Source organism: Vigna unguiculata, chromosome 11 (assembly GCF_037176805.1).
Source record: "Vigna unguiculata cultivar grain cowpea cultivar isolate G323 ecotype 2 chromosome 11, ASM3717680v1, whole genome shotgun sequence".
NCBI lineage: Eukaryota > Viridiplantae > Streptophyta > Magnoliopsida > Fabales > Fabaceae > Vigna > Vigna unguiculata.
Window position 1 is genome coordinate 44,434,487 of NC_140802.1, and position 22,982 is coordinate 44,457,468.

At 32.4% G+C, this 22,982-nt stretch overlaps 3 protein-coding genes across 4 annotated transcripts; 2 read left to right on the forward strand and 1 right to left on the reverse strand.

The window, feature by feature from the left end:
• Positions 1 to 2,779: 2,779 nt before the first annotated feature.
• On the forward strand, positions 2,780 to 8,561 carry LOC114169582 (squalene synthase 1). Its single transcript, XM_028054807.2, has 13 exons — positions 2,780 to 3,115; positions 3,200 to 3,242; positions 3,758 to 3,847; positions 4,138 to 4,213; positions 4,848 to 4,917; positions 5,320 to 5,463; positions 5,545 to 5,649; positions 6,033 to 6,179; positions 6,898 to 6,973; positions 7,648 to 7,736; positions 8,104 to 8,195; positions 8,276 to 8,321; positions 8,401 to 8,561. The coding sequence occupies exons 1-13, from the start codon at positions 2,921 to 2,923 to the stop codon at positions 8,467 to 8,469; spliced, it is 1,242 nt and encodes a 413-aa protein (XP_027910608.1). The 5' UTR covers positions 2,780 to 2,920; the 3' UTR covers positions 8,470 to 8,561.
• Positions 8,562 to 11,648: 3,087 nt separating this feature from the next.
• On the reverse strand, positions 11,649 to 15,219 carry LOC114168378 (SH3 domain-containing protein 2-like). The gene is made up of 10 exons (XM_028053163.2): positions 14,957 to 15,219; positions 14,108 to 14,230; positions 13,932 to 14,001; positions 13,684 to 13,835; positions 13,267 to 13,368; positions 12,898 to 13,098; positions 12,722 to 12,784; positions 12,437 to 12,592; positions 12,247 to 12,321; positions 11,649 to 11,947 (listed from the first exon to the last, which is right to left on the reverse strand). Exons 1-10 carry the CDS (start codon positions 15,014 to 15,016, stop codon positions 11,831 to 11,833), a joined length of 1,119 nt encoding a protein of 372 aa, XP_027908964.1. The 5' UTR covers positions 15,017 to 15,219; the 3' UTR covers positions 11,649 to 11,830.
• A 1,786-nt stretch (positions 15,220 to 17,005) lies between these two features.
• On the forward strand, positions 17,006 to 22,269 carry LOC114170625 (subtilisin-like protease SBT3.5). 2 transcript variants are annotated; one of them, XM_028056141.2, is made up of 11 exons: positions 17,006 to 17,289; positions 17,390 to 17,487; positions 17,740 to 17,837; positions 18,634 to 18,789; positions 18,873 to 18,984; positions 19,176 to 19,719; positions 20,448 to 20,545; positions 20,639 to 20,878; positions 20,978 to 21,092; positions 21,183 to 21,411; positions 21,489 to 22,269. In XM_028056141.2, the coding sequence occupies exons 1-11, from the start codon at positions 17,200 to 17,202 to the stop codon at positions 22,055 to 22,057; spliced, it is 2,349 nt and encodes a 782-aa protein (XP_027911942.1). In that variant the 5' UTR covers positions 17,006 to 17,199; the 3' UTR covers positions 22,058 to 22,269. The 2 variants fall into 2 exon arrangements, with proteins under 2 accessions (XP_027911942.1, XP_085524546.1); XM_085668420.1 differs by lacking the exons at positions 17,006 to 17,289; positions 17,740 to 17,837 and having other exon boundaries at positions 17,393 to 17,487.
• Positions 22,270 to 22,982: the final 713 nt, after the last annotated feature.

The following is a 22,982-nucleotide window of genomic DNA, read 5'->3' on the forward strand; positions in this document are numbered from 1 at the left end:
CATTTATTTTCATAATAAATATCATTTATGGAAGAACATGATTGAATGCTTTTAATGAGATTTCTTTTTTAAAAATTTGAATTCGAATTTTCATTTAAATGTTTAAGTTAAGTTTCATCAAATAACTTATTCATTAATTTAAACTTGTTTAAGAATGTATATTAAGGTTAATTTAATAAATACTTCTAAATGCATGAAAAGTAAAATTCATTTAATATTCATTGTTCACGTCTAACAATATACAAATCAAATGATTTAGATAGTATAATTATAATTTAGTGATCAGATAATAAAAATGATAATCCCATCTTATATTAAGCCATAGCAAGTATAGTAGAGATGATGTGTTATACAAGTTTATCTTTTACATTTTTTTGCAATTTTTTTTATTAAAATTAATTAGCTATAGCAACATACATTTCAATTTTTTTTTTAAATGTTGAACATTCTCATTCGATTTATATTTTTAATATTTCATTGAATTGACTATAATACATACACCTATATTTATACTTTCAATATTAATTTAATTTATATTTGTATCATTATTTATCATTTTTCAATTTTTAAAGTTAACAAATTATTAATAACTTTTTTATTCAATTTATTTTACATCAGGTATTAATAAAATTATATTTTAAATTATTTTAGTTTAATAATATTTCAAAATATTAATAAAGGTGTTAAATAAGTTTGTCTGTAAAAAACATGTTTAACATGTAAGAAAAAATAACAACTAAATTAAAATGATTATATTCATTTATTTTTAAAATTTAAGAATCAAAATATTGATTTCAATTTCTCTACTAAAAAACTATTTAATCTATTATAAAAACAAACATACATAAATAAACATTTACTTTTGTTATTTTGAATATTTTTACTATTTTAATAAATTAAAATATTTTAACCTTGTATTTTAAAGCATCACTTTTAAACAAAATATTTTATCAATACATTTTAAGTAGTTATTTTTCTATAGGTTTTATATATTAGTCAATTTAAAACATTTCATTGTCTTTAAAGAATTGTGACAATGTGAATGAAATCTCTTCAATTGTCAACGTATTTAATTTTTTATAAAAATGTTTCTTAGTTTAAAATAAAAATCTCTCTGTATTTCTTTGTTTAATAATCACGTAATTATGTAAGATGGAGAACTTAGGAAGTTAGTAAGTATGCAACACCCAAAATGTCTTTATAATAAGTAGTTGGGTGATTTTATGATTTTATCTTATCTTATTGATCGCATTTATTATGTGATTAGTTCGAGCAAAGATTTTATAACATCCATTTATTCTTTTATTTTAGTTTAACTGACTTCTATTTTATTATATTATTTAGTATTTTATATTCCGAGTCTTGAAAATTAATTTAGTTACTACATTTAAGTTATAAGTAATTTTTACTTTCAAGATTTAAAATCTTAAATTTAAGACTATCTTTATATTATATCAATATGTTTCAATAAAGTTGTTTCAGATACAAGTCTTAAATGTGAGACTCTAATATAAGTGAAGACAATTAGTTTGGTTTGTGTAGGTTTCTTAACTCACGACAACAACTTTTGCATTTATTGTTGTTTTATATTCCTGCTTTAGATATTTAGGATGCAATTATTCTAAAAGGATTAAACATTTTTAAAGTTGAGAGATTCAGGTTAAAATAAAACTAATTACAATTTTCGTAATACTAAAAATACATTTAATTCTGAATAATTTGACAATATTTTTATTTATTTAATCAGTCATTTTCAATATGTTTTACGGAGCTTAAATTCCGATATTGTGTTATCAACAATTAAAACTAACAATATATCATGATTTTACACATATTTTTACGGAGCTTAAACATATATTTTTATATTTTCAATAAATATCAATAATTCATTTTATTCCATTTCCTGAGAAAGTGATACTCGTCTCTTTTATCATATTTAAATTATTTAACTTTCTTTTATTTATTGAAAGACATCTTAGACATAAATTAAAAATATATTTAACGCAAGAATTATAACTAGAATATTAAGACTTGAGTTGGATATATAATCTTATTAAAACATGCTAAAGCAACTTCAAAACAACTTAAATTTAAGATTGTAGACTATAAAAATAATTCTTTATAATTATGTAAAAGTTATACTATATATATATATATATATATATATATATATATATATATATTATAAAATCATTATATAAAGAAAAATAACATACAAATGTTTCGAAAGGACGAGGTTCACATAAAATAAAATAAAATATATTCAGATAATATCATTCTTACATTACGTACAATACGACACAAGTGTAATTTCCTCCAAACTTAAAACACTACAAATATTAGATTAGAAGTAATCTAAAAAGGATATAATTCTGTACCATTTATTTTATCTTTACAATTACAACGTTTATTTTTCTCTGGATTTTTGTTTACACTTTTCAATTATTGACATGTATTAATATCACCCACGCCACCCATTATTTATCAGTTAACCACCTTTATTATTATTATTTAAAAGTGGTAAAATAATAATTTTAATTGAAAAAGGCTCCAAAATGAAATATTAGTGCTTGGTGGCTAGGCTAAGGAAGGATTCCCATTAAAAATTCAGACCCGGTCCAGACAAACGGACAAAACGTGCATTTAATCGAATTTGTCTACTAAATAAAAAAAAAATGGCAACTGCTAGCTGATACGAGTGTGACTAGCGATATACCTTCTCATTTTCAACCGCAAATAAAAAATAAATAAAAATAAAAATTGTTATATATTCCCTCTTTCCAAAATTGCTTTACCGAAAAGGCGTCGTAGTCACCATCGGAGCAGCGAAGATCCATTGCGCAGTTACAAATAGCTCCAAAGAAAGCTGAATTGTGGTTATCCAAATTCGAACGCAGAAGAAGAAGAAGAAGCTTTGAGAATGGGGAGTTTGAGATCGATTCTGAAGCATCCAGATGACTTTTACCCGTTGATGAAGCTCAAAATGGCCGCCAGAAACGCCGAGAAGCAGATCCCGCCGGAGCCGCACTGGGCCTTCTGTTACACTATGCTCCACAAGGTTTCTAGAAGCTTCGCGCTCGTCATTCAGCAACTCGGTACCGACCTTCGCAACGCGGTTAGTGTCTTCTCGATTACTCCGTCTCTTCTTCTGTTTAGATTCCGCTATTTCTCAACTGACTTCGTTTTTTTTTTCTGTCAGGTTTGCATATTCTATCTGGTCCTTCGAGCGCTCGACACCGTTGGTTTGTATTCGTATCTTCGATTTGATGCGCGCGCTTTTTGTTGCTTTGTTTTTTTGTAGCTTGCGATGACGAACGAGTGTTAGTACTATCGGTTTCGGTTTGTAGAGATGTGGTTGTTCCGGTGCTTAGTTTTTTTTTTTAAGTTTTGAATGCTGTGCAGGGATTGGTCTTATCGTCCAACGGTTTTGGGAAATGAAAGTGATTTTAAGATTCTGCTCTTTTTAAAAGCTCTTGAAAATGGAAAGTTTCAACAGAAAAGAAGTAGCTCGAGTTTAGTTTTATTTTATTTTTTTAATTTTTTTTTAAGTTTCTGCTTCTTGTAAAATAGTTAATTGTGATGGAAGATGTACATATTTGGCATAGAGTTTCTGAGTCCCTATCAATCTGCTGGTTACGGCATCTATTTCCTTTGAATGATATTTGTTTATCTTAAAGTTATTTTATAGAGTAATTTTTCCATTATTAAGAAATTGAAAGTATCTATATTGTTGTAAGTCTCTGTTATTTTTGGACAGAGGATGATACTAGCATAGCTACAGATGTCAAGGTGCCAATTCTGATAGCCTTTCACCGTCATATTTATGATCGCGATTGGCACTTTTCATGTGAGTGTGTCGTTCTTTGTGCTCTTTATTTTATATTTTTATGCTAAGATAAGACTCTATACGATTAGAACACCTTTTTCTCAATCTGTGGTATTTTAGTCATAAATATTCAATTTAACCACATCTAACTTGTTTTTCATAAGCTGAATTAGACACATACAGGAATTACTTGTATTGTTCCTAAAGGCAGCCTTTATTGACCACGAGGAGAATGGTTTTATTGTATACGAGCCTCCAAATTTATTGATGCTGGCTGATTTGCTCTCTAATTTTTTTTTTAATGTAACTAGGTGGCACAAAGGAGTACAAAGTTCTAATGGACCAGATTCATCATGTTTCAACTGCTTTTCTGGAACTTGGAAAGAAGTCAGTCTTTATCCGAGCTCATATACCTGAATTGAATTTTAAATCTCACAGCATATGATTTTTCCTTGATCCAATCAGCAGCAGACCTTAGGACTTTGGTTCCGATTTTATGCTATCATTGTTATAACCTTGTGGAAAGGCTGTGTACTGTTTATCATTAATGCATGCTACCAACAGAATATCACGTAGAAGTTAGTTTGTGAATAACATTTGTTGATTCAATTTGTATCCCTTTCTGGAATATCAAAATTTGGATATGGAATTACTTATTATGTTGAATGTTGATTACATAGTGTTGAATAACCATGGTGCTTTGTATTTTGTATTGTTTTTCACCAGCTGTTACAAAAATTTCGGGGTTCCTGTCCATTGCTAGTTACATTCACTTGGTCTTTGTAGGTTTATAGACCCAAAAATAAATATATTCAAGACTTAAATTGGGGATCTCATTCTATAATTTGTCTTCGTGCATTCATATTGTTAAAATTGAATATATTTCACAACCGATGGAGATGTGTCTTTGGGCTATTGATTCACTTTCTTTTTATTAGTTTTTCTCAGTTATATGTGTAATTAGATTATGGCTGTATAAAATATGAAAAACTAGTTAAATGCTAGTCAATGGCTTTTGCAGCTATCAGGAAGCAATTGAGGACATTACAAAAAGAATGGGTGCTGGAATGGCCAAATTTATTTGCAAGGAGGTTTGTCACACAATGCTTCTGTTCTGCAATACTATTTTTTTTATCTTATAATGAATATTGTAAACCTCTGGGACTGACAAGACATTTATGAAGTTTGTTATTCCTTTAGATGATGTCTCCTCCTTCTAGTTTCTGGTTTTTAACATTTTGGTGTTTTAAATTATGTTGTTTGGTAGATGGCAATTTAGAGAGATGGTCAATATAATTATTTGAAAACCGATATCTTTTGGTTTTATTTAAACACGACAATTTTTAAAATTTGAGGTTATACTATTATTTTTAGTGCATCACTTATAAATTCTTATCTACTGAGCACTATGCTGCAAAGGTATTTCTGCCATGTTTTCAACATAGAAAGATCATCCTCATTTATGGCAAGAGACCTTTTTCTTCCATCTGCAGGTTGAAACAATTGAGGACTATGATGAATATTGTCACTACGTGGCTGGACTTGTTGGGCTGGGTTTATCAAAGCTCTTCCATGCCTCTGGTTCAGAAGATCTGGCTTCTGATTCCCTTTCCAATTCAATGGGCTTGTTTCTTCAGGTATCATGGCTTTAAGATATGAAAACTACATTATGGTTGCAATTATTTACTTACATTTTATGCTACCTGTTGAGATTGCAGAAAACAAACATCATTCGAGATTATCTGGAAGACATCAATGAAATCCCCAAGTCACGCATGTTCTGGCCACGAGAGATTTGGAGTAAATATGTTAACAAACTTGAGGTTTGGCCCTACACTACAGGAATTTACATCTAGCCTAACTTTTTTAGAAGCTAGAAAATAAATTCTCGCATTCTCCAATGAAAAACATGTTCCATGACAAGCATGTGGTTCAGATTAATTTAAGCACACATGTCAATTATATTCTACAGCCTAAGATCAATTCCATAAAAAACTAAAATTGAAGGCAGGCAAAGTCTTACAGCAATCATTCTTTCAGCTCTTTCTCCCGCATTTCATTAATCTCACGTGGTGTGATGGTGAAATCAAATTTCCAGTCGCACGTTTTTCGTACACACATGAAATGCTTTAACTTCCATTCCATGTTCAGGTGTGCTGTGTATGGTTTTCTTATTTGTCACTCGAATTTAATTTTTATGATCCAGGATTTGAAATACGAGGAGAACTCTGTTAAGGCAGTACAATGCTTAAATGACATGGTCACTAATGCTCTGATGCATGCTGAAGATTGCTTAATATACATGGCTGCTTTGAAGGACCTTGCTATATTTCGCTTTTGTGCTATACCCCAGGTGCTGTTCTTTTACTTAGTTATTTCTGATTTAACTGTTATTTAGTTCATGTCACTCTTGTTGCAACCATCATTTATCTGTATGTTTTATTTTGCTTGCATATCATGTTATGTTTCAGAAGAGTCGAGTCATTTCAGCTTCCTCCCTATTCTGTTCAACAAAAGATCAAAAAGTAAAACTAATATATTCTGTCAGTTTCTTCTAAGTTTTTAGTTTAATACTTCCCAAAAGATGTGTTAATCTATTATACAATTTTTAATAGTGTTTTACCGAAACATAGTAGTAAGTTGTGACACAGAATATTTTTAATCCTAACTCCATGTAGAATAATTGTCAGAGTACAGATTGACTTCCTGTGGTTGCATGATTTTAGTAGATCATGTTTGTCTGAGGGTTTAGCCATATAGCCTTTCTGGTTTAGTTAATACTATAGAATAAGAAAATTTTTCTTTCGAGCAGAATATGTTATAGAGGAAGAAGCTGCATGGGGGTCTTAGGTGTTAGCTTCCAAAGTCACAGTACTTTTGTGGTGGATGTACAATCTGATGCTCCGTTGAACCTATTTGTTTTCAGTACTATTATAATTTTAGGGTGGGAGGGGTGTTAGTTATTGTTCATATTAATTTCATGTTTAATGATTAGTGTATCAAGCGATATTTATTTTTATAATCTTTCCCCAGTGATTTTGATGTTTATTTAACATGCTGCACTGTGACAGATAATGGCAATTGGAACACTTGCATTATGTTACAACAACATTGAGGTCTTCAGAGGTGTAGTTAAAATGAGGCGAGGTCAGAACAACTATTTTGATACTGAAGTCCTTGTGATATAATTTTGTGGCATGCTAAACGTAAAGCCAGAATTGGTATACATGACAGGGCATGTGTTTTTGAAGTTGTTGGAATAGTGAATTGTTGCAATATGGATTTCATGTTATTTCATGCTGAGTCAATCTCCATAAAATTATTTTGGAATCTGTTTGTTATGGAACCCGCATATGCATTTGTCTGAAAGACAACTTTTCTACAATGGGTCTGCGTGATGTCCATATCCTGTTAGATTCTGTGTTTGTATGTGGGATGTTCAAATATCACATCTAAATAAATGCTTGCATCCTCCTCTTATGGATGTTGATTAAGAACTGGGAAGACAGTTTGAACTTGGAAAAAGTGGCTAATATCATATATTTTGAGTTTAGAGGCCAGGAGCTACAACTCTATGTTGGATATCCCTATACTTTTGAAGTGAACTTATAATACCATAGCCTAGATGCACATACATTAGCTGAGGCATTTGAATGGTTTTCTTTCTTCCCATTTCATTTTCAAAGTATTGTTTTTTTCTTCGGAGAATAAAAAAGGATCAACATGTAGCTATTGGTTGTGTTTGTTGTATGCTGTTGCTGTTTGTGGGTGTGTAATATCAAACTAGATGTTATTTATTAATTTTTGTTTCCAATTTATAGGTTTAACTGCCAAGGTGATTGACCGAACAAAGACTATGGCTGATGTCTATGGCGCTTTCTTTGATTTTGCTTGTGTGTTGGAGTCTAAGGTACGAATCTGTTGTTGTCCTTAACACCGTATTAAGTTTGCAACAAAAGAATGTGAACGCTACTCATGTTGCATTTAACATTGGATAATGTTCCTAGTTTCTACCCTGAACAATCTGTAAAGGACCACACTTCGGTTCATCAATGACTTGATGCACATAGACCTCGAAAATTTTCCCGGTTGGGTGTGTTTTCCCAAGAAAATAGCAAATAACCCTTGATCCACACCATTCCATTGGCCTAATGGAAAAGACATCTTTTAGTGGCCGAAATTAAAAATGCAGATCTTGTTACTGTTCTTTTTCCTACTTGCGGTAGTACTTAAATCTTGCTTTTCCAAATAAAAAGCTCCTATATTTTCCGTTGTAGGTTGACAAAAATGATCCCAATGCAACAAAAACATTGAGTAGGCTGGTAGCTATACAGAAAACTTGCAGAGAATCTGGTCTCTTGAGTAAAAGGTATGCACATAACTTATTTACTACAAAATTGTCTTTTTTTACCATTCATATCCTAACAAATCTATGGTTGTTTTAAGCAGAAAATCATACATTGTGAAGGATGAAAGTGGATTCGGCTCAACCATGGTACGTTTTGGCTTTTGTTTCTTTAAACTGGATTCTGCATTTCTAAGAATATACTAACGGAAACCATCCATCCCTGCAGATTGTCATCTTGGTCATCCTGGTTTCCATCATTTTTGCTTATCTGTCGGCTAACCACCATAATAACTAGTGTAAGTTTTATTGTTAATTGTAAGCTACGATCAAATTGTAAGAACAATTATCCTTTTTTATAAAATTGTCCACTCCTTCTCTTCATAGTAATTAGCTTTGCCTTTCCAACATTAATGATAAACATTAAAAATTGCCCGCACTTCCATTCGATTTTGTAAATCGTGACTCAGCAATGACACAATTTAATATATTATCATAAAAAGTAACCTATCAGGGTTGCAATGGTGTTCAAGAAATAAAAATGTACGAGAAACACGTTTCCTAGTTGTTTACGTGTTGTAAAAGGTGAAGCCAGAGAAAAATAATACGGACCTTTCAGACATTACTTTATTATTTTAAAAAATTTTAAACCTACTTAAAATAATAAAACTAAATTACTCTTTTAAGTTTTACACTTTTTGTGAAATTAAGTAAAAACCTTTTTTGTATTATAACACATTATTTCCTAATTTTTTAGTTACCTGTCATTCATTTCTGAATAGTAATGTATTTTTTATATTAGGGAAAATTGACTTCAGAATGAATGGGAGGAAGTGACAAAAAAATTTATGAAGTATAGTAATTTTATGAAGTATAGAAGTGATCAAATAGGAGATATGCAACTTAGTTCGCAAACATTGTGAACTAAAATCCTTGATATTAATTGTAATATTGTAATAAGGATGACAATAAAATTAAATGAAAACTATTTTTCCTCTTATTTAAATTGATTTTAAGGTTCCTTTAACTAGGTTGTTATTTAATATCATTCACAATCTAAATCAATTCCCATAAAATTCTTTTTTATTTAAGTAATGATCTCAATTTCAAGTGTTGAAGTACAACGAAATTAAATTCTATGATAAAAAAATTCGTTAAATCCTCAAAGTGTGATTATACCAAAATTTTGTGTAATTTCACTTGTTCAAGGGTGAGCATAAGTTGTATCAATATCTGATTTTGAACATAATTATTTTTTCTTTGAAATTATGACCAATATATTAAATCTTGAATAATTTCAGTAGTATTCCAATTTCAAATTTATTAAAATAACATTCTTAAAGTTATTTATTATATACGAGGTATTATCTGTTTAGAAATTTTGAACTCTGAATTTTGTTAGAGTTTTGTCTTTAAAAGACATAGATGAAAATTGAAGGAGAAAAATGTATTTAATTGTTTTTAGTTCTAATTCTTAAGCGATGTAGGAATATTATGCGACAAATCCTCATCCCCAATCTAGGTTTCAGGAGTTCATATTTGAAATCACTTTTTCATTTTTCCCAATTGAGAGTTTAGTGATCAAGGGTTTCGACTTGTAGTTCTTCTAAGATGGAAAGAGTGACACTTCAAGGGAGCCAGGTGCATAACTTCGGTGACTTGTTTGAGTTGTTGGTGAAAACTATAAAGATATCCACCTGCTGAAAGGTTCAAAAAGATATTGAAGTATAATAATATAGAAATGAGTTCAAAATTGAGTGACTGCTTGGTGTATTTTGTATTACAAGCTTCATGGGCCCGTGGATAAAAGCTAGGCAATAGGTTATTTATCTAGAACCCGTTTAAAGTGTAATCAATTAACATATTACATCTGAGTTGTTCATAGGTAACAAAAATATAGACTATATGTAGTTGTATATTCAGCTTTGAATATCTCAGGGTCAACTCTAAGTATCTCGAGTTTGAGCAGGTACACAAGTCTTCCAAGTTCAGAAGCCATAAATAAAGTACAAGTAGACCAAGTTTGAGATGAACAAATTTTATCATTTGTCAAGTTTCAACATGTATACTAAGGTTGTATTTTCACAACCGTACTCCACGATTTTTCTTATAGCGGTAAACACCTAATAAATTTAAGTCAAGGACCGAATATCTTCCATCTTCGGAGGATAAAATAGTTATTAAAGTGATGCCCCTTACTCCTAATGTCCTATTTTGGGGTAATACTTCTTAAATGTTTGTTGATTCAATTGAATACATACATTTTAATAGTACATACCTGTTTCTTTGTGTGCAAATACCATGGAAAAGGACTTCGATTACGAAAAACTTCGTGCTAAGGTTAGTGCACCTCCTTTGAAAACGGAGCCATCGGCCATCGATTTCCAACTTCAACTTTGAACTCAAACTCTCTGGCAAATAGGTCTGAAGGCCAATCAAGTGATTATCGGAAGTGCTGGAACGCCCAACTCTTGAAAACAATTGATGCTGCGGGTTGCTTGGATTCTACCGAGATAATGATGACAAGAAGCATGACAATCATGCATTACTAGAAAGAAGCCATTTCAAAGAGTACTCAAATGATCAACAAGGATTCATGATTTGGAGAAGAACATATTACACTAAGAAAAAAGGTCAAGCCTATCAATCAGGAAATTATTTATCTCCTTAAATATTTTGACTTAAATATTTTGACATGACTTTCTTAGAATATGCAAAACATGACTTTCTAAGAATATGCAAAACAATTTATGAATTGTTTGTGTCAATTATCAATTAATTTGTCTCTTTAAATATTTTTATATAACTTTCTAAGAATAAATTAGACAATTCATAAATTAATTTGTTATCCTTAAGAAGATTACAGGATATTGTGTAATTATGAATAATAATTATTTAAATATTTTTAACATCATTTATAATGAAAATAATAATAATGAAAGACATCAAAGATATCAAACCCTTTTTTGTGATAAAGTGTGGGAAAAAGAAAAGGTTGAATATGACCTTATCTCGTCAACCAAAAATCTAGAGATGACACGAAAACAAAGTAGGTTAAAGAACTTCTGAGGTGGGCGTTCTAAAAAGAAACTTAGAGACAACTGATGAGATGAAGGAAAAATTAAAAGAAGCCGAAGCTAGAGTTGAAAAGATGAAGGAGAAGTTAAAAGGAAGCCAAGGCCACCGCAAACGTTCTTATACTACTGCTAGTTTATATTTTAATGTGTTCAAAAACACGGATTCTCATTAAATCATTCAAAATCAATTTAAAATACCAATGAACACGATTTTTGATAAACATTCACGGGATTGCTTGACATTTCATCAATAAAAAACATATATTGAATTTTATCATCAATCCAATTATAAACAATTTCAATTCGACATCACTTTTAACTAAAATAAATTTGATGCATGATCAATATTACAAACGAGATCACCCAAATACACATTGGTTAGTTCAAGTCGCATAAACACTTGTAAGGAAACAAGTTGAGTGCAATAAAATAAAAGTGGGTAACAAAATATTCACATATATGAAGTCTACATGATAATCAAACCGGAAAAGTTTCCATCTATATCTCAAATCAATTTGTTTTTACATATCAAAACATACATACAAAATTCGTAGGTTAAGAAACCAACTCAACAGGAAAAGCTTAAAACACTTCAGCCACCTTACTTGCAAGAACCCGTTCCCTCCTTTCAATGTAACTAAACGGAAACCAACCTGCCCTGCCTTTGCATTCGCCCTCGGCCCATCCGCTATTTGTCACCTGTTAAAACCACAGCCATCATAATCACAAACCAAAGGAAAATCAGGCCAACTTGAAAAACAATAATTTTGTGTTAGTCATTAGTACGTGAAGCACAACAGCTTGATTTTGGGACACACAAACCACATTATAAATAGATGACCAAACAATCATTCGGTGGTGAATGGACAATGACTTAATCGATGATGTTCAGAGTTCATATCAGATTATCAATTCTGTTTTAGTTCTGTTTTGATGGGTTCACTATTACATGAGAATAGTATAAATGCGAGATAAGCCATCTTTTTGGTTCATCTAACCTTTCGAACAACAATGTAATCACCAACTGATAGATTTAGCTCCACTTCGGATACAGCAGAATATGGAAATAAAACCTGCGAGAAGAGCAAAAATTAAAAAGGAAAAAAGTAGTCATCTCACCTTTCTCAAAATTTAATATCTATAGGTGTTTTCCCTGTGTCCAAGAGAGTAGAAAGAGCTCGTACTAACCTCCCCTAAGAAGTAACCCATGCTATCTGTTGTTCCATTATGTGCCTGAGATGCGTAGACACCATTCACTTCTTCATAAGACGGAGGTGGTGGCATGTCGTTATCCAGACTAGGAGGAATAGGAGGGGTTTCAATTCGTCGTTGTTCTGATATCATCTATGATCAATATACATATAGCATGAAATCATGTTCATATCGAAAGAAAATTATCTGTCCGTCAAAAGGAATATTTAGCTTCTGCATGGGGAATTAATGGTAAAATGACCAAGTGATATGAATGCTTACCTCCCCCTCAAGCTGATCAAGTATTTGCAGGACTGTTTGATGATAGGCACGCTCTGCTTCAACCTTCACAACAAAAAATAAATGTGGGATGAATGAGAAGTTATGGCTTGTTTGTTATTACCCTGATCCAGAGTTTCATTAAATCGACGCAAAATCATAAGGGCACACTGCAATACCATAGCTATAAGACGCTGAAGAGTTAGCCTCTGTTGCTGTGCTTCAACAGCAGCCAATGCTGCAGCTGCTTCCTTCCCCAGTATGGTCGTGTTTGCCTTCAGATCTTGCAGCTTTGCTTCAGCTGCTTCTAATTTCATAGAATTCTCAGCACTGGGTGGCATTTCTCTTACTCTAGCCTGGCGTTTGGAAACTTCAATAGCCTGTCTAGGTTAAAAAGACAGAGTAATTACACGTCAAATAGCAAAATAAAATCATTAATGTAACATGTACTGAAGCACAGAAGACAGACAGCAAAAAGCAGGCTGACAAATGAAAGTGGAAGTCCAACAAGTTTTGATAAGTTAAATGAAAGACAAACTCTAGAATACCTGTGCTTCAGCTTCTTGCCGCATTCTGTCATAACGTTGAGCAAGATGCCGTGCATCCTCCAATGGAGCTCCCACCACCATTGCCCTTAAGGGCTCTGCAACCTGGTCAACAATATGAGGCACCACACTATATAAAACAAGATTCATGAACTAGGTATATGAGTGAGGCTATTAAGTTCTATTCATAATGGACTTGGACACAGCTTGCATGTTCCTTTTTGCATTAGATTAAAAAAGACTTAAATATCTGTAAATCTCAATCATACTCAGTAAACCAACATAGGTTTGTGGAAAATCCCAATCATCATTTCTGTGAAATCAGGTTTGAGCCTTATAAACCTTGCATTGCAAGTGTTGCTCAATGAGCTCATACCCCAACAGATACACAACAGACAAACATCAATACATATACAGTACCTGTGTACCAAGAGCTTTTAGTAGGTTTCCACGCTCCTTCTCCGTTTGAGCATGTGCTTGCGCAAAACTTAGTGCAGCTCTACTCAGTGTATTACCACTGGTACACGTATTTTCTGCACCATATTTCCTGCTATCTTCTGACAACTTTGTTCCTGTTAAGTGCGATATACAGGAATTCGATAAAAATATTTCTTGTAAACTAACAGCAACAGATTTTCATAAAAGCTTCCCAGAGCAATATTACTTGCCTATTTCCACTTGCTTGGACCCAGTAACAATATAACCTTCTACACCACGAACAAAATCCCTTTGATAATGCTGAAAACACAGTAGAAGAGCTATTATCAGCCTAGAGAAGAAGAGATAAATTGCCATATGAACTATACATGAATAGAAAATAATTGAAATCAAAGAGCCAGGCAACCTTCCCCGCACGAGTCGATATATAGAGTTTCTCAAGTTTCTGGTGCAACTGGAGTTCCACTCCATTGGTAGCCACATTATCTGAACCTCCATAACCACCACCCCCAAATTGCTTCAGAACAGCCTAAATAGAAATAATTCTGAATTTTAGTTAGCACCTTGCTAATTGAGAAAGAAATAATCAAGCCAAAGGAACATTCGAGACAGAAGGAAGAAAAAAAACAAAAAGCTTAATCATCACAACTAACTATGGACAATATCTACATTCAGTTTCAAAGGTAGATTTAGTTTTGTTCTCCAACAACTGAAGTTTGATATCCGTAATCTATGCTGGCTTTAATGAAAACCTTTATTTATTACGCAGATTATCCATGTAAAACTCCAATGCTATTACTAAATTGCATCTATGTTCAGTTCATTAATGAAATGAACCACAGGCACACGCGTGGCCTGGTGATTTTGAATTCAGACACTGATATTAATTAAATACTGTTTAAATCATAATCCTCACAGTTAAAGAAACGGAAATTCAGATATGCACACGCGGTGATTTCGAATTTCAGCTACCGATTTCACCGCCTTAGCAAGATAAGCTACCGATTTAAAATTCAACCTGAATCTACCGTTTTCTCATTAATTGATTTTCGCAATGCAAGTACGAAATTCGATTAGATCCAATACTCAGCGGCGTCATGTTTGACGAGAGCAACAACTACAAGATTACAACCGCGAAGCGAGGAGTAAAACGAGAATTGCATCGGAACATAGCTCATGATAAAAGAAACCTCTAGAAACTCTAACAATTTTCAGAGACATAAAGGAGAAATAGAAGGATCTACAATAACGGAACCTGTTGCTGGCGAGCGACTTGTTCTCGAAGCTTGGAGGCTTGCTTTCTGATAGCATCCATTGAATCAACTTCGTTTTAGGAACGAAAAATTGAATCTAGTCACGATAATAGTTTCAGTGATTCGGTCTCATAGCACTGCCTCTGCCACCAACAACTTCTTCCAAACTATATCCAGAGCTTTGGATCCTTCCTCCAGAAACTTGGCTCTTTTCAAACCATTTTATTTTATTTTTTTAAATAGAAACAGTTACCATACAATTATCACTTTTCTAAAGCTCCGCGTATTACATCATATGGATATATACCCTCCGCTAGGGAAATAAGATTTATTTGTTTTTCTATAATAGTTTATTGATTCTATCACAACAAGAATAATAATAATAAGATTTTATTAAGTATGAAGTCTATAATAAAATTAAATATTTCTAAATGATTTTCTTTAAATTTTTGTATATCTGAATATTCAAAACTTTTATATTTTTTGATTAAATAATAAAATAATAATGTTTTAATCAAAAATATAAATATTTTAATATTTAATTGAAAAAATTAATAAAAACTCAATTAAAAAATACTTAAATTTATCATAAAACTTAATATATTTAATTTATATTATTATATAAAGGAAGTTATTTATTTTGATTTACACATTTGTTTTCATAATTTAAATAAACATTTTTTAATTAAGATAATTATTTTGTCATATGTGATCATATATTTTAAAATTGATATTTTTGTGTGACGATTTTTAAATTTACTTATTATTTTTAGTTAAAATAATTATCTATAATAAAATTATAAAAATTATTAATATTTACTTTTATAATTATAATAATAACAATAATAATAATATTTTTGCTCATAAAAAAAAAGTAAACACATAGCATATTTTTAGTAGTATAATAATAATCTATAACAATATATAAATAGATTCATAACATTTTAAAATTTCAATTTTATTCTTTAAAATATAATTATTTATTAAATTTTTGAAAATTGATGGTTACTTTTATGAACTTTTTATAAAATCGTCTACTTCTGCTTTTTTTATTTATCAACAATTTTTCTCTCATTTTTTTTCTATATTTCGCTTTATTTTAAATTTTTAATAAATATAATTTTATTTTATATATTAATTTAATAATATTATAATATCATCACTTATTAATATAATATCACACATATTTTAAAAATGTGTACAGACACTAATAACACATATATTTACGCTAATAATAATAATAATAATAAATTTAATTGAGAACTTATGTCCATGTCTCATTTTCTCTAATTTTTCTTTTATTTTATATGGAAATGAGTATTTCTTTAGTATCATAATAACATTTTTTTTTTTACTTTTTCCTTGTGAAACGCTTTCTTATACTCTAATTCATTTTTAATAGTGTAGAGTCAATCCACATAGTCATCAAGTTCGAGTTTACCTTTGAAAGTTGAAATCTCCACTCTAATGTCATTGCTCTAAATCATTTTCTTTTGAATGTGATGGTTACTTCCAATAACTCTATGACCTAAACTTTTACAGCTCCTGAAAGATGACAAGGAGTTATAATCTGTCACAATGAATACCATAAACGTACACAAGTTACACTCAATCCATTAATACATCATAAAATATCTGTTAAAAACTTCCTTTTCTGACATAATAATCAGATTCCAAAATTCCTCAGATTTTTGGATGGAAATAACCTCTAGAATTAATACACGTACAGAATCTTTGTCGTTGTGATCAATTTTTCATCCAAGAATAAAGTAAAATTCCTTTCAAATACTGAAACTGATACCTCTTCTTTCTCAGCCAGAAAACAGAAAAGTGTTCGGTTGGTTCCCTGGTTGGAATCACATTATGCATATCATAAACAATAAATAATAAAAGGAGTTGACATCACCATCAATTATTCCAATGTTAGTCAATGCAATAGGACATTGTTGGAAACATAAAGTGGCAATCCAGAAGAAAGATCATTTTCATGGTCCTCAATTCCCGTTTCCATCACAGTAGGTACAAAGATTCCAAGATCAATGATGAAGCCAAAAGCTGAGACTGAGCCCACCATAGAGTAAATGCTGCAGTGCTGGTGGAGCAGGTTCTTAGTGGGTTTGTTTCTTTGACATCTATATACGCTATTCCATACACTGTTACAAACACCATCCAAAATCTACTAAGCCAAACTATCACTCAAACAACAGTGCTATTTTCAAAATCTCATTCTTGCTTTCACTCCCTCATGGCTCTTGCTTCGAATTTAGTCTTCACTTTCGTAATTCTTGCTCTGCAACAACAATCTTGGGTCCTTGTCACCTTTGCTTCGAGCAATGTAAACTCTGTTTCTCTTCTTTTCTACCTACCATGTTCTGATTTTTCCCTTGGTTGCATCCTACTTATCTGGTTCTCTTTCTTGTTCCTGGTTTTTGCAGGTCCATATTGTGTATATGGGCGACAACAGAATAAAGCAGAGTGAGCAACACTTGGTTGAAGACTCCCACCTCGACATACTATCTAGTATTCTCGGAAGGTTAATTTCCCTTTAACTTATTGTTCTTGTTTTTCATTGAAAATGTTTCTGTTCCACTGAAGTTTCAATTTGAGTTTAGAAATGTGGTGTGTACTTGGTGTGAGAGAAAAACCATGGAAGGTAAGTTACCCTGCATAGTTTGATGCATATAAGATGTTTGGAATTTTGACAGTATATAAGATGTGTTAAGAGATGAAACTTCTTCTAAGAAATAAACTTCAGAATCTGATATCTTCCTTTTTATTTTAACAGCAAAGATCATGCTAGGAAGTCCATCCTGTATAGCTATAAGCATGGCTTTTCTGGATTCGCTGCAGTTTTAAGTCAGCCCCAAGCTAGGCTCATTGCAGGTAATTAATTTCAAGTTGAGTCTAGATCCAAAGTAGGGATATGTGAAAGCGTTGAAAAATACTTTCTACACAATAAATAAATAGGATCAAAATGAAGGTGGGCATTTTGTTGTTTAACCATTATTATCCTTTAAAGGAGACTTGATTGGAAGAGATGTGAACCTTTGTACTCCCTCAATAAAAAGGGGAAGTGGTCCCCAGACGCGTGACACAAAGTACCAACCAATGCTAGCAATAGTCATGGACTATTCCATCATGCAGGACCTTTTAGATCTTAGTCAAATTAAGGAAATCATGCAGAAAGATAGCTGATCTGAAGAAAAGTCATTATCGAATGCAGTAGCATTTGGTTGAACATTTCATGTCGATCAGAAATATAACAAATTTATAGTATATAAAATATACAAAGTCGGTATAAATCTTAGGTTTTGTAAAATTGAGTTAGAGGTTTTATAAAATTGAGTTAGACTTAAGTTTGCTTCTTAGGATAGTGTCCGACAATTCCAGAAACTACAATCTCTCTTTTTAGCAAAATGTCAAAATTATGCTTGTAAAATATTACACGTTGGGAAGTAAATACAGACGTTGGGGCTGCAAGTCAAATTGATTGGACTTGTATATGATGAGTGAATGTGGTAGAAATTTGGGTACTATGGGATTTGTATATGATGAGTTCTTGGTGGAGTATTTGAATGTTTTGTTTTCCTAGAATGAGAACTTAAATCATATCTGAATCAAAGCTCTCCCAAGCAAGTAATAATAACTTTCTCTCCTTGTCTGCATTATTTACATGCAGATTTCCCAGGGGTTGTCCGTGTAATTCCAAATAAAATTCTCAGTCTTCACACAACAAGAAGTTGGGACTTTTTGAACGTAAAGCAAGAAATAATAACCGGTGCTCTTTCTAGGGGTCAATCCGGAAGAGGCACCATCATCGGCATCATGGACACTGGTTAGTTTGGAATTGGTGCATGTTGTGCATGTTAACATCATAAAATGAGATTGTGATTACTTAATTGATTCTTTACTCTTCAGGTATTTGGCCAGAGTCTGAGAGCTTTAGAGATGAACACATGGACAATCCTCCTCTTCACTGGCGTGGTATCTGCCAAGGAGGAGAAAATTTTGACCGCTCCACTTGTAACAGGTTCATTAAAAATTTACTTCTAGCCATGTAATTTCCTTTTTAGATGTTCAAGTTACAACCACTGATGAACTTTGGCACTCAATAAGCTCCAAATCTCAACTTTTCCTAACTCCAAGTTACATCTATGTTTTCTACTTTGAACATTTTGGTGGAAAATGTAACCTTAAATGGTATCTTTCATATGATGGCAGGAAAATTATTGGGGCACGTTGGTATATTAAAGGATACGAAGCTGAAATTGGTAAATTAAATACAAGCGATGGAGTGGAGTACTTGTCTCCTCGAGATGCATCAGGCCATGGCACTCACACATCATCTACTGCAGCTGGAGTTGCAGTGGAAAATGCAAGTTTTATGGGACTAGCTAAAGGGTTGGCAAGAGGTGGTGCTCCATCAGCTTGGTTAGCTGTGTACAAAATTTGTTGGTCTACTGGGGGATGCAGCTCTGCTGATATTCTTGCAGCTTTTGATGATGCAATATTTGATGGGGTTGACGTTCTTTCAGCATCTCTTGGCTCAGATCCTCCACTTCCTACTTATGTTGAGGATGCATTGGCCATTGGTTCTTTTCATGCTGTTGCTAAGGGAATTTCTGTGGTGTGTTCTGGTGGCAATTCTGGTCCATATTCACAAACTGTCATAAACACTGCACCTTGGATTATTACCGTTGCTGCTAGTACCATAGACAGAGAATTTCCATCTAGGATTATCCTCGGAAACAATCAAATTCTACAGGTACTTCATCTTTCTTATTGTGATGTTTCACCACAAAATTCATCAAACACTTAATACATGAAAAGCGAATATTTTTACATTCAAACGAGGACCAGGAAGTTAATTATTTACTGAGACGAGCCTAGCTTAGGATTTTCAGGTGACAGTAATGAATCCTCATCTCCTTATGAATATGAGATTGGCATGTCAAGTCAATTATGAAGCAAGTTACATCCATTCCCATATTTCTGCAAGTTTTTTGTTCAACTAAGCCTCCATTTTGGTCCAAATATTATAATGATTGTAGGCATTAGTTACTGGACTCACTTTAGTCATGGAGTTTATAGAAATTTCATTTTAGTCTCTAACTTTGTTAAATATTATAAAATATCTTTCGCTTAATTCCTTTCCACTATACTTTGAGTCGAGTAAAATTAAGAAATTAAAGTGGAGTTTATTACCTTAATAAGATTATGCAAACAAAGTTTGTTAGACTGAAGAATGGTCTATTGAACAAGCATGTACTCTTAGATTAAACCTGAATAAACTTTGTAGGTAGATTCAAAACTCTGACCAGAACAATTGCAATTCAAAGTAAATTTGTAAAGCCCAAAAGGGGTATTTTATAGATGCAAAACTAGACCTTAAACTGAGCAAATAGACACAAATTGTATGTTAATAATTTGCATCTTTGTTAGATTAACCGTTTGCAATGCAGACACGGTACTATATTTAATTTCCTCATATAGGGTCAGAGTTTATATACAGGAAAAGATTTGAGCAAGTTTTATCCAATTGTTTTGGGAGAAGACATAGCAGCTTCGGATGCTGATGAAGAAAGCGCAAGGTAAATTTACACGTTCTTATTTGCTTGGTATCTGCATGAACCTACCGTGACTGTGAAAGTAGTAATAGCGCATATCTGTTGATTTTTCTTCAGAGGCTGCAATTCAGGGAGCCTGAATGCCACCTTAGCAAAAGGAAAAGCAATTCTGTGTTTTCAGTCTCGGTCGCAGAGGTCAGCCACAGTTGCTATAAGAACAGTTACAGAAGCTGGTGGCTCTGGTCTCATATTTGCTCAGTTTCCCACTAAAGATGTTGATACATCATGGAGTAAACCCTGTGTCCAAGTTGATTTTATCACAGGAACAGCTATTCTATCATACACAGAAGCAACTAGGTGAGTCCTCTGTAACTGCAACATGACAACATCTATGTTTTATGTTTTTGCATACTAACAGCAAATTAATGAAGTATGGAAAATGCATGTATATTGTAGGAATCCTGTAATAAAGTTTGGCAAAACAAAAACAGTAGTTGGCCAACAGATATCACCGGAAGTGGCATTCTTCTCTTCGCGAGGACCAAGTTCTTTGTCTCCTTCAGTATTGAAGGTTCAATTCATTCCTCTGTGAATGTAGTAAATACCTATTTTTCATCTTGTGAAAAGGCACAGCTTTATATTTATGATGAATGTGGTGCAGCCTGACATTGCTGCTCCTGGGGTTAATATTCTTGCGGCATGGTCACCTGCTTCTTCTGCTGGGCGTTTGGTATCTGATGCAAAATCAAAAAAGTTGCAGCCCCTTACCTTCAACTTTGAGTCAGGAACTTCCATGGCATGCCCTCACATTTCTGGTATTGTTGCACTTATAAAAACTGTTCATCCAACTTGGAGCCCCGCAGCAATTAAATCTGCCCTTGTCACAACAGGTAAAATGTACTTCTTGCTCGTTTTGCAACTGATTAAGATTGAAGAGAACATTTTACATCCTGTGTTTTTTCTGAAGCTTCTCTGAAAAATGAGTACGATCAATACATTTGGGCCGAGGGAGCACCACATAAACAAGCTGATCCATTTGACTACGGTGGTGGACATGTTGATGCTAACAAAGTGACAGATCCTGGTCTGGTATACGACATGAAAACCTCAGACTACATTCACTTCCTTTGTTCTATGGACTACAACGACACTGCCATAAGCTCTTTAACAGGATTTCCTACCAAATGTCATAAATCACACAAGTACCTCTTAAACATGAACCTCCCTTCTATCGTTATTCCTGAGCTGAAGCAACCCCTCACAGTTTCAAGAACAGTCACTAATGTTGGCCCAGTTCAATCTATCTACACTGCTCGTGTTGAAGCTCCAATTGGCGTATCTGTCACAGTTGTGCCATCAACCTTAACATTTGGTCCTAAAAGAAAGAAAATGAAATTCAAGGTAACCTTTTCTTCGAAGCTACGAATTCAAAGCAGATTCTCATTTGGCTACCTCTTCTGGGAAGATGGGTCACATGAAGTCAGAATGCCATTAGCAGTTCGCTCTGTTCCACAAGAATTTTTAGCACAACCTTAATACCACATTTACTACCACTGTCACAAAATGGTAACAATCATGTGCCATTGTGTTTTCTTGTGGTGAATAGAATCGTGTAGTACTAATAATGGCTCACTTGCGTGGAATCATAGCCAATGTTCAGATTTTAAAAATAGACACGCCATTTCGTATACAACAATCGAATTCTGTGTCACAATCTTTAATCATTGCTGTTCATGTTCCTTTTCTAACATCAATCTTTAAAGTGTATTTTATATATATATATATATATATATATATATATATATATATATATATATATATATGGCTTAAATATCTTTTTCGTCCTCATTTTCGTAGTGTTTGTTGCGGATCATCTTCATTTTCAGAATGTTTAAAATGGTCCTCATTTTCGCAATTCGTGTTTTATTTGGTCCTATGTGATGCTGTTTAAATCAGTAACGGAGCACTCTACAGGTGACACTGTTTGTTTTACGTAGTGTATAGTGTATTACGTTACTGATTTAAATAGAGTCACAAAAAAGGACCAACTAAAACACGAATTGCGAAAATGATGACTATTTTAAACATTTGGAAGAAATGAGGACCATTTTAAATATTATGTCAAAATGAAGACCATCCGCTACAAATATTACAAAAATAAAGACGAAAAAAATATTTAAGCATATATATATATATATATATATATATATATATATATATATATATATATATATATATTACAGTGGTGGATATCGTTTTGAATAACAACTCAACTGAATTTTTCATATAATACATGAGTAGAAGTCACATTTTGAATTGTTTTATTAAAATAAAATTGTTGAAAAGTATCCAACTATAATTATGAAAATATATTTTTTTGTGTGAATAAGATTGGGTGCGTGGGTGAACATGATTGAAAGATACAAATATTCGACGTATAAGTGTTGGATTTGTAGGATAA